This window comes from Trichoderma gamsii (assembly GCF_001481775.2).
Source record: "Trichoderma gamsii strain T6085 chromosome Unknown Scaffold_39.2, whole genome shotgun sequence".
Classification (NCBI taxonomy): domain Eukaryota; kingdom Fungi; phylum Ascomycota; class Sordariomycetes; order Hypocreales; family Hypocreaceae; genus Trichoderma; species Trichoderma gamsii.
Genome location: NW_020171376.1, coordinates 40972 through 55048, shown reverse-complemented (window position 1 = coordinate 55048; position 14077 = coordinate 40972). Strand labels below are relative to the sequence as shown.

The following is a 14077-nucleotide window of genomic DNA, read 5'->3' as shown; positions in this document are numbered from 1 at the left end:
CGTGCTCCGGCCCCCGGAAATAAACCCAGGCCAATCTCGCAGTGGTCATGCGGACAGTTTGATTTTTCCGCATCGGTTCGCGAAATCCGGGGTGTCGGCAGGCAGACTGAACAGGAGCTTTGACCAGCTCTTGAGGCGGGTGCGAATGCAGATTGTTGGAGGCTGTCTCTGTATGGGACGATCAAGCAAGTCTTGGTGTAGTTGTCTTTATTGCTAGTTTATGAGGGACATGGTCTGAATTCAGCCAAGTGAAATGGGTGAATAGCATATAAAATGGCGTCTTTTCGACAGAAGAGAGGCTGGAACAGTGCATTGGGCATACGAGGAATGCCGGCCATGTCTTGTCCGTTTTTGCACCTGAAGCCACAAAGCCCGATGACCTGAGACAATGCAATGCATGTCAGCTACCACATGACGCCGTTTGCAGCTGGGCAGATTCTCAAAGAGGGCATCAGTACCGTAACTTACTCTCAACATTTTGGAAGGGAAAAGGGGGCCAAAAAAATACCAGTATACATCAGTTCCACGCTCCTGGAGAGACCCTGCACTATGTAGCAGCGCTAACAAGGGTGAGCTACCCTTGCCAGACCTCCCTCGCCAAGGAGGCTTCGAACAACCTTATTAACGACCACACTGGCGTCTTCCCGTTGCGGGAAAACGGTAGAAAACTGCGCTAAAGTAAAACGGTGGGGAGACCATCTTCACGGAGTATGCGGCGAGAGCTGATCGCATCGAGGACCCTGAGAAGCGAGTCCTGACGATCCGGATAAGTTGCATAGTGAGATGGCTGGTTTATCCTGGTTGTTCTCGCTTACAGCCTCAGTCTTGTGACACGAAGCAATGTCGCCAATACGATGACGAGGCGACGACTCAGGGGTGATCATCCCACACATACTTTGTAGAGAAGGACAAGACAAATTGAAGCGCTGAGATGGCAGCTTGGCTGAGCCCAATGGCCAGAGACAGAGGGCCCAGGCCGAAATCGCAGGTCTGGCGGCAACTTTGAGCATGTGTTCCCGCTTAGCTGCAAGCAGGACGTTACGTTGGCACACCGCATTTCTTGTGTTTCAACGCTTCTCCCCATCCATTCATTCTTGCAAGAAATTTCTTCATCCTAGCTCGCTTCCCCTCTTGTGTTGCTTGCTTTGGTATGTGTTTGTAGGCCAAAAAGCACTCTGCGTCCCCAGAAGGCTTGCTGTAAGCTTGCCCCAGAGCCCCGTAAACCTCTAGGCAGACGTATTTCGATACTCCATACCATCTCCACGAGGCTGGGGGCATGGAGCCGTATAATCTCAGCGTACGGGTACCTTTTTTCGTCCTTTGTGGAAGTAGAGTGCTCCGCTTCTGGCAGCCAAGCAGTGTCCGGGTCCCATTGCCTGATCGACCACCATGTTCTCTGTCAACTCGTGCGTGGGCCCTGTGGGCCACAGCGTGTCTACGGTCCCCACAGAAGTTTCCTAGGGCGACCTCATGTTGGTGTGCCGTGCTTCCAGAAGCCGATGCAGAAGCCCCAGCCAATACCTCAGTGGCGCGCAGAACGTGGGGGGGAGGCTGGACACCGGGCCTGAATGGGTCGCCACTTTTGTAATTAAATTCTGTGAAGCAAACAAGAGAAAAAAAAGGAAAAAGAAAAATGGGATATGTGGCTTCAACGGGATCTAAGTTTTTTCCTCCTCGTAGCTTCAAGGGCTGATGCTGAGAACAATCAAGAAGATTCAGGGGTCCACGGGGTCCTCTTCAGGCCCGCTGACGCCATGAAACCCACGCTGGCCGGGATGAAGACAAGGAGAGCGGACAGCGACAGTGCGTCATTGAGGCCTTTATCTGACTCGCTGAGATGCATCTTGGTATTCGTAAGAGTGTTTGATGCGTGTTGCTTGATCTTTTTGGGTCGAGAGGTGCTCACCCGGTGCATGCTGCTGATTGGAAAAAATCTTTTACGGCGCCATCGGCTGCCATTACCGAGGTTTCTTTCTTTGGAAACATGAGAGGGCTTCGTTTGGTCATCGCTTCTTGGAAGATGGATGCGTCAGCTACGGTGCTTCAAGATTTGCTGATGCAGAGACTGCCGCAATCCTTTGGCTGAGTGAGACGCATTCTCTGGGGGAAAGCTCCTGTAATATAGGTAAGCATGATTCCTTTGTAGGCTGTAGTCCGACAGGAGTTCGTCGCTCACGCCGCATCTTCTGCATGTACGACGACAGTTGCCTTGCAGTGAGGTTGAAGGTACACATGTAGCTGTAGCTGTAGCTGGCCTCTATCCCGCATTCTCCAACTTCTGCTACTAGCAGTAGCTTGACTTCAAGATGCTCTGTGCGGGACCGGATTCATGCCAGGGAGGGTTGCGTTGCGCCAAAACGTTCCGGGCAGCGCCACATCTACCGTCGCACCCAGGAACCACGGCCGGCTCCCTACTTTCGGGGCCAGTGGGAACCCCCACGGGCACGCCAAAGAATGTCGATGCCTGGGAGGTCCATCAGGGCCTAGAAAGCTAGGAGAACAGATTGGCGGACGGATTCGGATTGAGGGCGGCGCGGATTCCAACAGCAGCAAGAAAACGCTGACACAGAGATATTCATGCGCGGGACTGGGTTGAGGTCGCACGGAGATGTTGACTCGGAGGGTTGTGTTGGGCAGTTGAGGGGTGCCAACATTGAAAACTGCGGCTGCCGAGATGCGCTGTGGGCAGTGCTAGCTGAGCGCTGTAGCAGTAGCCGGCAGCGTGTGGTGGTAGCAGTGCTACTGCAGCACTGGGCTCGCCGGCAGCAGGCCCCGCTATTGCGGCGACTTGGGCAGATGCGAAGCTGTCTGCAATTTGATGCCTGGTAGCTTGATGCCTTTGTATTCTATGCATCTTTTGTAGGTCACTATCAAGGTGCATTTATCAAACAATGGCGAATTGGAGATTCTCGTCAACATTCACTCGGCAGATTTGACATCTTTTGGCGCTCGCTCACTACAGCAATGTCAAGGGCTGGAAACGAGGCTCCTTCTACATACCCCTCCTCGCAAGCGGAACAAAGGATTCGCATGGCTTTGGCGTCTTTGGGTTTCTCTAGACCCCTTGGCACATGTCTCACCGTCGTGTCTCTGCTGCGCTCGGGGTGAGACTAGCTGGTCTGCGCTGCATAGTGGCGGGGAGAGCTTCAAAGATACTGTCCTCCTCTTCGGAGAGAGCTTTGTCCAGTCCAGCTTCGATCGTTTGGCCTTGATCGCCTGGTTGCAGATGCAGCGACAGAAGTGCAACCCCAGGTTTTGCCTCTCTGCTGTGCTCGGATCCGATACGGCAATAGATCTTTGAGTAAACCCCGATCGAGGGCGAAAAGCGCCCGACCAACGCGCATTGTCGCTTTTTCGCCACAACACCACAAACTCTACCAAGCCACGTTATCTGTACAGGGTCTGCAGAGGAAAAAAAGATTTTTTTTTCCTGTCCAATCAGTGTCCAATTGGGCTCTGTAAGAAATTTGGAGAACGGCTTCGGCGAGCAACGCTGGACGGCGGCCGAGAACGCATCTCCTGCTGCAGCTTGCAAGGCCTCGACTCTCCTCTGGCAGCGATGCATGGGCTTCGGGAGGATGCATTTCGTGTGATGTAAACGAAGCTTGATTAGCAGTGTAAATCAAGGCCGATGAGCGTTGCCACGGAATGTTGTTCTTCTTGGCACCGCGCACCGCCAGGTAAATCTCATGTTCGATCGGCATCACGGCGCTGGCTCACGGCGGTCGGTCTAGCAGCTGTCAGCAAATGTTAAACCAAGGCAGATTCCGAGACCCCGTGCTATCACGGCCAGAGAAAGAATCGGCACTGGCTTTGCGTCACACGCCCATAAAAAACCCACACAGGAGTGCATATCTACGGATCCGCCACCAAGAAAGCTGTCGAAAAAAGAGTCGAAGCAACGAGATAGCGGAAGAAGCACGGGTGGTGAAGATCCTGTACTGGTACAGGTGAGAATAGAGGGGTAATGGGCCTCTGCCCCTCCAGGTCATCCAACCGCTGCATGTACCTGTGCTTGTACTGCAAAGCAGGTCTCTCGGTACAGACTGGCCCTGCGAATACGGAGTTCCTGGCAATTGATTGGAATTGCAATCGCAGTTGCGCCTCCGAGGTGGCGCGCGTGAGCCGGCCTCTGGCCACCATTGGGCAGGGATTTAATTTTAGAGCAATCAATGGACGCGTTCCGAATGTGTCTGTATCCCAATTGCCATGCAACCTGAATCTTCTGGCGGAGGTACGTACCTCGCTGCATCTTACAGGGGGGCTGCGCTGCCGGACCTCCCGCCGCGCTAAGCTTCTAGTCGAATGCAGCGCCCACCCACTGAAAACCCACTCGCCATCGCTGAGACCCAGATGCACACCCACTGCAGCCCCCTGGCCGCATCCACCGAGGGCCCACCGCGCTAGCTGCCCCTCGACTTTTTTTTTCTGCCAGGTATCGCCCCCACATCCTCCAGCTGTGCGTCTTGGCCGAAATCTATATCAAGACACGCCTCGACGGCTGTTTGCAAGCAGCCATTCTCCCTTTTCCTCTGCATACCAAGCACCTCTGTCATCCCGCAAGCAATCACAGCATATAGACAGAAAGTCATCTCTCTTTCACGGCTTTTCACACTGCAAGAGATCTTTCCATCGTTTACTATCTTTCACCACCTCCAAACTCCTATATAACAGCGAGCCTTCGTTACACCGCTTTACGAAGAACTCCTTTCCTCCATCATCTCCATCTTCCTCTCTTCACACACAAAGACACATCACATTCACAATGTCTTTCTCTACACGAAGCATGCTGCGCGCCTCCCGCGTCGCCAACTTCTCCGCCGCTTCTCGTGTTGCCGCCCCCAGCAACGCCGTCCGCTTCTTCTCTGCCACCCGCGCCGTCCGCGTGTCTGACACCGCCAACAAGAAGAGCGTCGTCCGCGAGAAGGAGGTTCCCGTCACCGTCTACGGCCAGGGCGAGGGCGCCCACCAGACTCTGCAGGTCCCTGATGGCGCCGCCAAGGTCCCCTACGACAGCCCCGTCCCCGCCGAGCGCGATGAGGTTGAGCCCCTGAACAAGAAGGTCTACGACCAGCTCCCCCACACCGTCAAGAGCATGACCGTCCAGGACAAGGTCATCATCATCACCGGTGGTGCCCGTGGTCTCGGCAACCACATGGCCCGGGCCTGCGCTGAGGCCGGTGCCAAGGCCATCATCATCTTCGATGCCAACCAGGAGCTCGGAGACGCCTCCGCTGCTGAGCTGCACCAGAAGTCTGGTCTGCCCGTCTCTTTCTTCAAGGTCGACGTCCGTGACGGCGCTGCTATCAACGCCGCCGTCGACTCTGTCGTCGAGATCTACGGTGCTCCTGACGTCCTTGTCAATGCCGCCGGTATTGCCGACTCCAACATCAAGGCTGAGACCTACGACCCCGCCATGTTCCGTCGTCTCATCGACATCAACCTGACTGGTTCTTTCCTGATGGCCCAGTCCGTTGGCCGCGCCATGATGGCCGCTGGCAAGCCTGGCAGCTTGATCCTGGTCGCCTCCATGTCTGGTTCCATCGTCAACTACCCCCAGGAGCAGAGCTGCTACAACGCCTCCAAGGCCGGTGTCATCCAGTTCGCCAAGTCCATCGCCGCTGAGTGGGCCAAGTACAAGATCCGTGTCAACTGCATTTCTCCCGGCTACATGGACACTGCCCTCAACCGTGTTCCCGCCCTTGAGGCCCAGAAGAAGATCTGGAAGTCCCTGACTCCTCAGGACCGTCTCGGTGCTGTTGATGAGCTCAACGGTCTCTGCGTCTTCCTTGCTTCCGACTCCTCCAGCTTCATGACTGGTTCCAACGTCATCATCGACGGTGGTTACTCTTGCTACTAAAGAGCGAAAACTCCTCTTTTTAGCATGGACACATCATTTTTCACAACACATTAATATCATCACGGAAGCGACACCGTCCTACGGCCTCAAGGCTTGGACATGGGAGTTTTGGGAGATATCGATGCATGAAATTTGCAGTCGATTTTGAGGGTAGCTATAAAAATGGGGATTTGGTTGGCCTTTGAGCCACTGCATGATCATGATGCTTGTTTTTATTATCGCGAGAGTTGCATCGCATTTCTTTTTACTATTCTGATTTCGACTTGTTTGGAGTTTTTTGGGTCTGCTGTCTGCTGGTCGGGGTATACAGAGCCAGACGAGCATAGAGGGAATTAGACGTCGAGTTCAATGACGAAGATTAGAGACATTAGATGAAAATCTGATATGCCAAAAAGGCAAATCAATTAATGAAGAGGCTTTGAGCTGTTACAAATTCAAAAAAAGAGTCTTATTGCTTGTGATGATTGTTTGAGACGAATAACCAATTCGGTATTGGCGAGTGATACCATATTCCTATTTCTTTGAGAAGAGGGTAGAGGGAATTGGAATCACTGCACTTTTGCAAAATCTGTCTACGTGCTTCCGCAAGTACACTCGACTCTTCTGGCTTCACAGCATTTTTAACCTCCCCCGAATCTCACTTCTGCGAGATTTGTGCTTCCGAAAGTACACTCGACTCTCGCTTCACAGCATTTTTAACCTCCCCCGAATCTCCCTTCTGCGAAATTTGTGCTTCCGAAAGTACACTCGACTCTCGCTTCACAACATTTTTAACCTCCCTGGATTCTCACTTTTTTTTCTGTCGGCCATTTACCAGACTTAATTCCCACAGAAGCCCTCTTCTATTTCAACATATATGTTAGCTGTAAGAAGAATGTCTGCGGTTGGTCCTGTTTCATAGTAATTTTTGATTATTTCGCTCGTAGCATGGTGTGCCCCCAAGCTCGTATCATTGGGCGGGCTCACGACACTTTGACAGGCGCCATGATTTAAACTTTACCAAAAAATACCAAAACACAAAAATAGCATTCACGAATCATAAGATGACAGGCGCCAAAAACTGCCTCAATTAGGAACATCACATAAAAAGTATAAAAGTGACAGGTATCCACCGCCATCTTCAAACCCTTCAAGTCTCGTCTACAAGCAAGCAAAATATGTTTTTCTTTTTCTCGAGTATGCATTTTTCTTCGTTTCTTTTCACCTGGGTATTAACTAAAAACTCTTGATTTTTCTTTTTATAGAGAAAAAAAAAAAAAAACAAGTAGGAATAAAGTAAAAAAAGGGGTAAGAAGCAAAAAGATTCAGCACCAAGTTTCGTAAGAAGTGCCCCCAGAAGAAATGAAAAAGAATTCAAAAAATGCAAAAAAAATAAAGAGTTAGATGAGAACAAGCACATGGCAAAGAGGGAGCCCGCGGCTCTAGATACACATAGTAGTAGCAATAACACCCCAAGTTTAAGAAGATCCCCCCTTTTCCTGTAAAAAGATGTAATGGTAGAAATATTTTGAGAGGGGGCTGAGAAGGGGGAAAAAGTCAAGGGGGGGAAATGAAGAGATGCCTCTAATATTCAAAAATGGGCTTTCTTTTCTTTCTTTCTGTCCTTCCTTTCTGATGATAACAATGATGGAAAAATAAGATGGAAGGTGTCTTGATGCCTCTAGCTGTTGTTGGGATTTTGCCTCTAAAAAAAAGAGAGAGGGAAGAAAGAAGGGGTGTATATGAGGTGGAATAATTAAACAATGCTTTAGCCTTTTCGAGCTTTCTCTTGCGCTCGTTGCTCTCGTGCTGCCCTTACTAAGGGTGACAGTTGTGTTAAATCGACGCATGATTTCATGAACTCATGCTACAGCAAGATAGTGTCAGCCAATTGATCAATGGGTTTTCAATCTGCAAGGGGGAAAAAGGCTCACTCTTAATAAATCATGTGCACTGGCTCGCTTCTCAGGATCCACCTTCAATGCAAAATACAAGAAATCTCTAAACACCGGGGACAGGTCGCCCTCGTTCTTGATTTGCGGCGTACCGTTGGTAGCAATCAGCCACAGCGCGCGGAGGGGCGACTCGGTCAGGTACGGCGGCTCGCCCTCAATCATCTCAATAGCCATGATGCCCAGCGACCAGATGTCGACTTTGCGGCCGTACTCCTTTCGCGTGACGACTTCGGGGGCCATCCAGTACGGCGTGCCAACCATAGTGGTACGCTTATTCTGGGCCTCGTTGATGGTCGCACAGAAACCGAAATCGGCTGGCGTAACGAAGGTTAGCATTGAGTGGGAAGAAAATGGGAATAGACAAGTAACTTACTCAGCTTGATGTTGCCATCGCTGGACAAGAGAATGTTGTCAGACTTGATATCTCGGTGAATAACGCCTTTGGAATGCAAATGCTGAAGTCCTCGTAATGTCTCCCTGCACACGGAAGCAATCTGTCCCTCTGTCATGATGTTGAAAGTCACAACATCGGTAAGACTGCCGCCCTCCATGTACTCCATGACCACCCAAAGCTCGCCGTCGCAGAGGTAGCTGTCGATGAAGTTGACAATGTTCGGGTGAGAGCTGTCCTTCATCACCAAGATTTCGTTGATGATGAGATCCTTCTTCGGCTGCTGCTCCAGGTTCATCTGCTTGATAGCCACCAATCTGTTGGTTCCTCTCTCATGACCAGTGTACACGCCTCCTGAAGCACCCTGGCCGATCTTGGTGAAGCTTCTGTAGATATTGCGTGGGTCTCCCTCGCTACATATCCGCTTGAGTGAGGCCACAACGTCCATGCCGTTGCTCTGGCGGACTCGCTGTCGCGGGCGTGCGCCTGCAGCAGCAGCTGGTGCGCCCGAACTAGGCTGCTGGCGCTGTGCAGTCGCTGTGTGATGGCCGTTGGCTTCCGGAGCGCGAGCGTATCCCGCACCAGCCGCCATGTGCGGAGACTGCTGTCTTTTGCTGGGCGCTCTGGCAACCTGTCCAGTCATGGCAGCCTGGGCTTGTGCCATGGCCTGCTCCTGTTGCTGCTGCATCAACTGTTGCTGGTAAACATTGGCCTGGGTGGCGGTGCTGGGGGAGGGAGTCTGGGGAGTATAAGGCGATAGGCCGTTGGTGCGAGAATTAGACCGTGATCTATGCTCTTCTGGAAGCATCGTCGGGGTGCTATCTTTTGAGCGGCTGTCGTCCATGGACTGTGACATACCGATGCCGGAATCTTTGGCGGCATACGCACCGGGCGGCAGTGGCCGATTGTTCATGCTGATCGGAGGTTTCGGGGCTGGTCGACTCGGCATGATCTCCTTGACCGGGCCAGAGGGATGACTTCTGCCGGGAGGGACTGGAGGCGGTGCCCGGGGATTCTCAAAACTTCCTGCATTGATAAATAAATCAGAGGTTAGAAGACTGCTGCAACAGCCACAGTGATAAAGATGAAGCATATGACATTCTAAAATAGAAAAACATGGCAACGAAAGATAGAAAAAGGAAAAAAAGAAGGAAAGGAAAATGTCGTACCAAAGTAATTGCCGGGATATGTATTTGGTGATGTTGGAGAGACGGCATATTGGCGAGAATCTGCCGCAGCATTGTGAAATTTCTCGAGCGACTGATCCTCGGGTGGCCGCTCGGTGGTCTCTTTGTAAAAGGTCAGGACTTCAATCATGGTCTGAGGGTTCTCTCTCCTCTCCTTCTCGGAGATGCCACTCTCGTTGATGAGACGCTGCCATTCTTTGGGCAAACCCTGGTTGGACATTAGCATCAGATCAAATCCATCAGCAACTGCGTCGCCATGCGGGGTTCAGGCGGCCGCGGAACATGCCACCCAGAAAAAAAGGCTGGACTGACGGTAAACTGGCCGGTTGTGCTGTCGTAGCCCACATGCGTGACATGCACAGGGTTCTCGGGCGCTGAAATCACAGGCTTCCTCTGCGAACCGACCAGGCTGTTAACGAAGCCGGAGAAGCCAGACTTCTTGCGCGACGTCGTGGGCTTGGAGTCCTTGGCCTCGTCGGAGAAGCGCTTGGGGCTCATGAGGCCGGTGTCGACACGGGCGGCCGTGGCCTTTTCCAGCGCGGTGGGATCCATGGCGCCGCCGTAGCTGGCTGAGGTCCTCGGCGACGGTCTGGCGAAGCGGGGGTCGGTCGCGGCCTTGACGAGCGACGGCGGCGGCGAGCTGGTGACCTGGAACTTGGTGGCCTCGATGTGGTTGAGGATGCTGGTGCCGTCAAAGGGCGCGCCGATCAGGTCCTCGTTGCCGCGGCGGTCGCTCTGGTTGGGGTCGGACAGGCGGAATCGGTTGGTGCGGGAGAAGTCGCCGTGGCCCAGGCCCGGCGATGCATTCGTTCGCTGGGCGAAGCTCGAGGGGTGCGGTCGCGGGGACGACGAGCCGTTGGACGCGTTGGAGCCGTTGGAGCGCACTGGCGGAGCGCTGGGGGCCCGGCGGAGGTTGCGCGAGCTGGAGCTTTTGCCGTCGAGCGACTCTGTGTCGTAGCCAGACGAGGAGCGCGGGTAGGGCTGGTGCGAGGGGGGCCGCTTGACGAGTTTGCGACGCTGGGAAGTGCCGTTCAACGGCGGGCTCTGGCGGTCCATGATGGATCGAATGGGTTTTGCTGCTGCTGCGAGCACGCACGCACCCTTACCTAAGACTGTCTCAGCCCACACAAAAAGTGAGGGTCCCCGACTGTGGCCCGTCCAGTGGCTCGACTATCTATTTTGGAGAGGACACGGCCGGCGCAACAGTGGCCAACCAATTACTTGCCCAGAGCAGAGCAGGCTGGCGATTGGGGGCGAAGACAAGAAAGAGCTGACCGGGATTCGACGATGGCCTGTTGCGGAAACAAAAATGGTGAGTTGAAGTGAGGCATGGGACGACAAAGAAACATGAATGCGAGGTGAGATGGCGTACGGAAGCCACTAAGAGGCACTCTAGCAGGTATCTGGTACAGTCCATCAAACGTGCAAATATGAACGGAGCCCGAGCGAAACACGACGCTCTGGAAGGCTGCTTCCCGGGATTCTGCTCTCTATCCCGTCCACCTTCAATTTTGGCTCGTCTTGCTATTCCCTGCCTGCTCTTGTCGCGGGCCCCATATGGTGGCAGATTGTTCAAGAGATAATAGGCCGAGGAGGGGCGCCAGCAGGTGTGAGCCGGAAGTGAAAATGCACTGTGCTGCGTATGCGGGTCGGGGGGTGGGACAAGTTGCGAATCGACCAACTGTCTTCGCGGCACTTGTGATTTTCAACGCACAGATGCAACAGAAACAGAAGAGAAAAAAAAATCTTGATCACGTCTATTTGTGTGTGAATGTCTGTTGGATCCGCCGCATGCGCCTTTATTCGTATTCATCCGCCCAACAGGCCAAGGCTGGCAGAGCGCATAGTGAATGAGCCACGGCCCAAAATAGCAGCACAATGCGCGCGCAGTCTCGAGTTGCGCCGTCAGGTATAAGTCAATGCTCCGCCATTGGGTGAAGGCGGCCATGGCCCTGTTCAATTCAGAGCCTGTGTTTCTCTATTCGTTACTACCTACGTATTAGTACACGAGCTTTCTGGCCTGCATTCCATACATGCATAGCCTAAGTCGAATGCAGCGACATCTCTCTTCAAACCTCGCGCCGTCTACTCGGCATATATCGAAAAGAGATGATAAGACAGTTGAGGCATGGAAGCCAAATCCAGCACTGTAGAGACCCAGTGCGGAGCTGGCGCGGGCACATGGTGGATATAGCGCAGACAGGCTGGTGAGCATTACTGAATGAAGGAGGGGGAGGGGCCCGCGTCTAGTGGCACAGAGAAGACGTGCAGTCGGCGCTGGGCCAGGATGAAGCCTGCATGAGGCGTTTATTACTGGGGACCCGGCCGGGCTGGCCAAATAAACTGCCACGATAGACGCACCGCGATGTGACGGCTGCGTAGGAGCGTAGGAGCATATCTGCGTTGTGACGGGCAAATCGCAGCAGTTGACCTCTATCTGCTGCATCTGCGTGAGCCGAGCACCTATTGCCTACCTACCTATTGACATTGTACATGTACCCAGTTTGCCAGTCAATCAATTCAGTTGCCCCGTATCTGGCCCCCCTGTCGTTTGCTGGGGAAGCTCATGCTGCGCCCAGAATTTCCAGCTTGCTTGCTGCTGAAATCGTCACTGGTGCAGATCGCCGCCAAATACGGCCTTGCCAGCCCTGCTCACTTACAGGCCCAGCCGTTCATCAGGCGCTATTCCTTGCGATTCTGGGCGGCTTGATGTTGCGCGCCAACTGCAGCCGAAAATACGAAGCTCGGGGTTCGAAAGTTGATGCCCAGCTATGTAGACTACAATACAAGCCGGAGCAGAAGGGAAAAAAAGCCTCTCACAAGCACAGTATCGGTTCGAGCACAGTATCGATTCTTGATCCTGGCTTTGCTCCGTTTTTTTCTCTTCTTTTTTTTTTCTTTCTTATTCGTTTGCTTTGTGGCCCAGTGCGATTATACTAGCGCTGCTTTGCGACTTAAAATCTCCAAGAAGATGGAGGATCATGAATGGCCAATTGATATCAATAGTAAGCCCTACAGCAGAAGGGCAAAAAATCCACCTACCAAAATACGCCAGCGCCTATCATATGGGGAACTAAACGTCTATGGCGTTGATAAGCCAGCTGTGATACATCAACTGATATTCAGAGCCACCTCGCCAAATAAAGTATACAGTAAAGTTGATGCTCATTAGGATCTACTCGTGGCCTTGGACTTGACGACGTCAGGTTTCTATGCAGCCTAGTGCACTTTGGGCGTGGCTCGCTGAAGACACGAGGCTGTTCCAGAGACGTGCCGCCGCAGGGTCTTTCAGCCATCCCTGCAGCATATAATATCGATCGCACGCAGCCAGGGAAAACAGTCACTTCTCACAATGTGTCTGGTATGCAAAAGGGGAGCTGCCAATCCGTATTTACGCCATACTTGCACATACGAAATAGACGGCATCGCATCTCAGCTCATTAATTTGCTGCAAGGCGGTGGGCAACCGCATTGTTTCATGGTGCTGGGGCTGTTTTAAGACACCCCGCTCCCATTCCATGCAATTTCTTTGCCAGCTGTAACAAGCTGACTGCTGATGGAAGCATTCAAGCTGACTTTTTTTTCTTTTTCTTATCAAATAGGTATGCAGTCGTTGCTTTTTGACGCTTAGTAAAGCGCAACAGGGCGACATTGTCTTATTTTCTTTGCTTTTTCTTCTCGTATAACACAGCAGTAGCTCGATCGGACCAGGGGTATCCCTTGAACTCTGCCCTCTCGTCCCAGGCAAGCCAAGGGATTGTGAAGCCTAGCGCTCCCTTCACGGAGACTATTGCAACGGCACTGGCGGGCCGAACGCAGCCATTCTGATCTTGTAGGCGCCAAAGGGTTGTTTTTAGCCCGAGTTTTGGTCTCAGGTCGGTGCATGGCAGAGACGGGATTAGGCGCCTGGTCTGTCTCTCGATGAGACGCGTCTGTGATCAAAACCTACCAGTACCGCCTAGTTCTAGATACGAGAAGAGTGCCATCACTTGTTTCTTCGGCTTCTTCGTCGATTAAAATCGGCAGCCGGGCCTCGGCTCTTTCAACTGGTTTGGCGTTTTCTCTTGCTGCTACACGGCCTGGCTGCCCACGGAAGGGTAATGATGGGTGAAAGTACATGCGCGCAAGTATGCACGGTTGAAAGTATTGTGAAGTTGAACAAAAGTTCAAATTACTGCATACTCAGACTCTAATATTCAGAATGCCAAAGAGAGGTTGGCGATGCTACGCTCTAGCAAAGGAGTCGTTTTGCTTCATACAGGAGTTATTCTGGCGGCAAATAACAAGTTATATAAGTTGGTGAACAGAATGGATGCCAGGGTGTCTATTCATTGAATAGGCGCTATGCAACGATTATCACTGAAATTAACTTCTTTGACCCATTGCAGAATTTCCATAAAGTTAACAAAAGTGAAAGAATCATAAGATCTTACTTTTACTTTTTGTTTTTGGTATCGCGAGTTCAAAGCTTACTACACTCGGTGGCTTTGCTGCATCTCGTACCGCCATTGGATCCGTGCACAACGCCTGCGGCTGGAGAAACACGCTATGATTGTGAACCTCTCAGAGTTCTGCGCAAGACGGAAAGAAATCAGATACAGAGTAGCCTAGAGCAATAACTACTTACTTATATAATCACTTAGCCATATTAAAACTCAGGTAGATGAAGATTGAGAGAACCCAAGTCTGGGCGGGTTGCGCATTA

General features: G+C 52.3%; 4 protein-coding genes across 4 annotated transcripts; 1 reads left to right on the top strand and 3 right to left on the bottom strand.

The window, feature by feature from the left end:
• Window positions 1-1038: 1038 nt before the first annotated feature.
• TGAM01_v208774 (hypothetical protein) lies at window positions 1039-1560 on the bottom strand (the record flags this gene model as incomplete). The annotated part of the gene is made up of 1 exon (XM_024550406.1): window positions 1039-1560. A coding segment is annotated over one exon (522 nt), but the record flags the coding sequence as incomplete, so codon positions are not given.
• Window positions 1561-3076: 1516 nt separating this feature from the next.
• On the bottom strand, window positions 3077-3565 carry TGAM01_v208773 (hypothetical protein; the record flags this gene model as incomplete). Its single annotated transcript, XM_024550405.1, has 1 exon — window positions 3077-3565. The coding sequence occupies one exon, from the start codon at window positions 3563-3565 to the stop codon at window positions 3077-3079; it is 489 nt and encodes a 162-aa protein (XP_024404833.1).
• A 1200-nt stretch (window positions 3566-4765) lies between these two features.
• On the top strand, window positions 4766-5860 carry TGAM01_v208772 (hypothetical protein; the record flags this gene model as incomplete). Its single annotated transcript, XM_018800821.1, has 1 exon — window positions 4766-5860. The coding sequence occupies one exon, from the start codon at window positions 4766-4768 to the stop codon at window positions 5858-5860; it is 1095 nt and encodes a 364-aa protein (XP_018666286.1).
• A 1747-nt stretch (window positions 5861-7607) lies between these two features.
• On the bottom strand, window positions 7608-10428 carry TGAM01_v208771 (STE/STE20/PAKA protein kinase; the record flags this gene model as incomplete). The annotated part of the gene is made up of 5 exons (XM_018800822.1): window positions 7608-7706; window positions 7774-8108; window positions 8168-9211; window positions 9355-9580; window positions 9685-10428. 5 exons carry the CDS (start codon window positions 10426-10428, stop codon window positions 7608-7610), a joined length of 2448 nt encoding a protein of 815 aa, XP_018666287.1.
• Between the last annotated feature and the right edge of the window lie 3649 nt (window positions 10429-14077).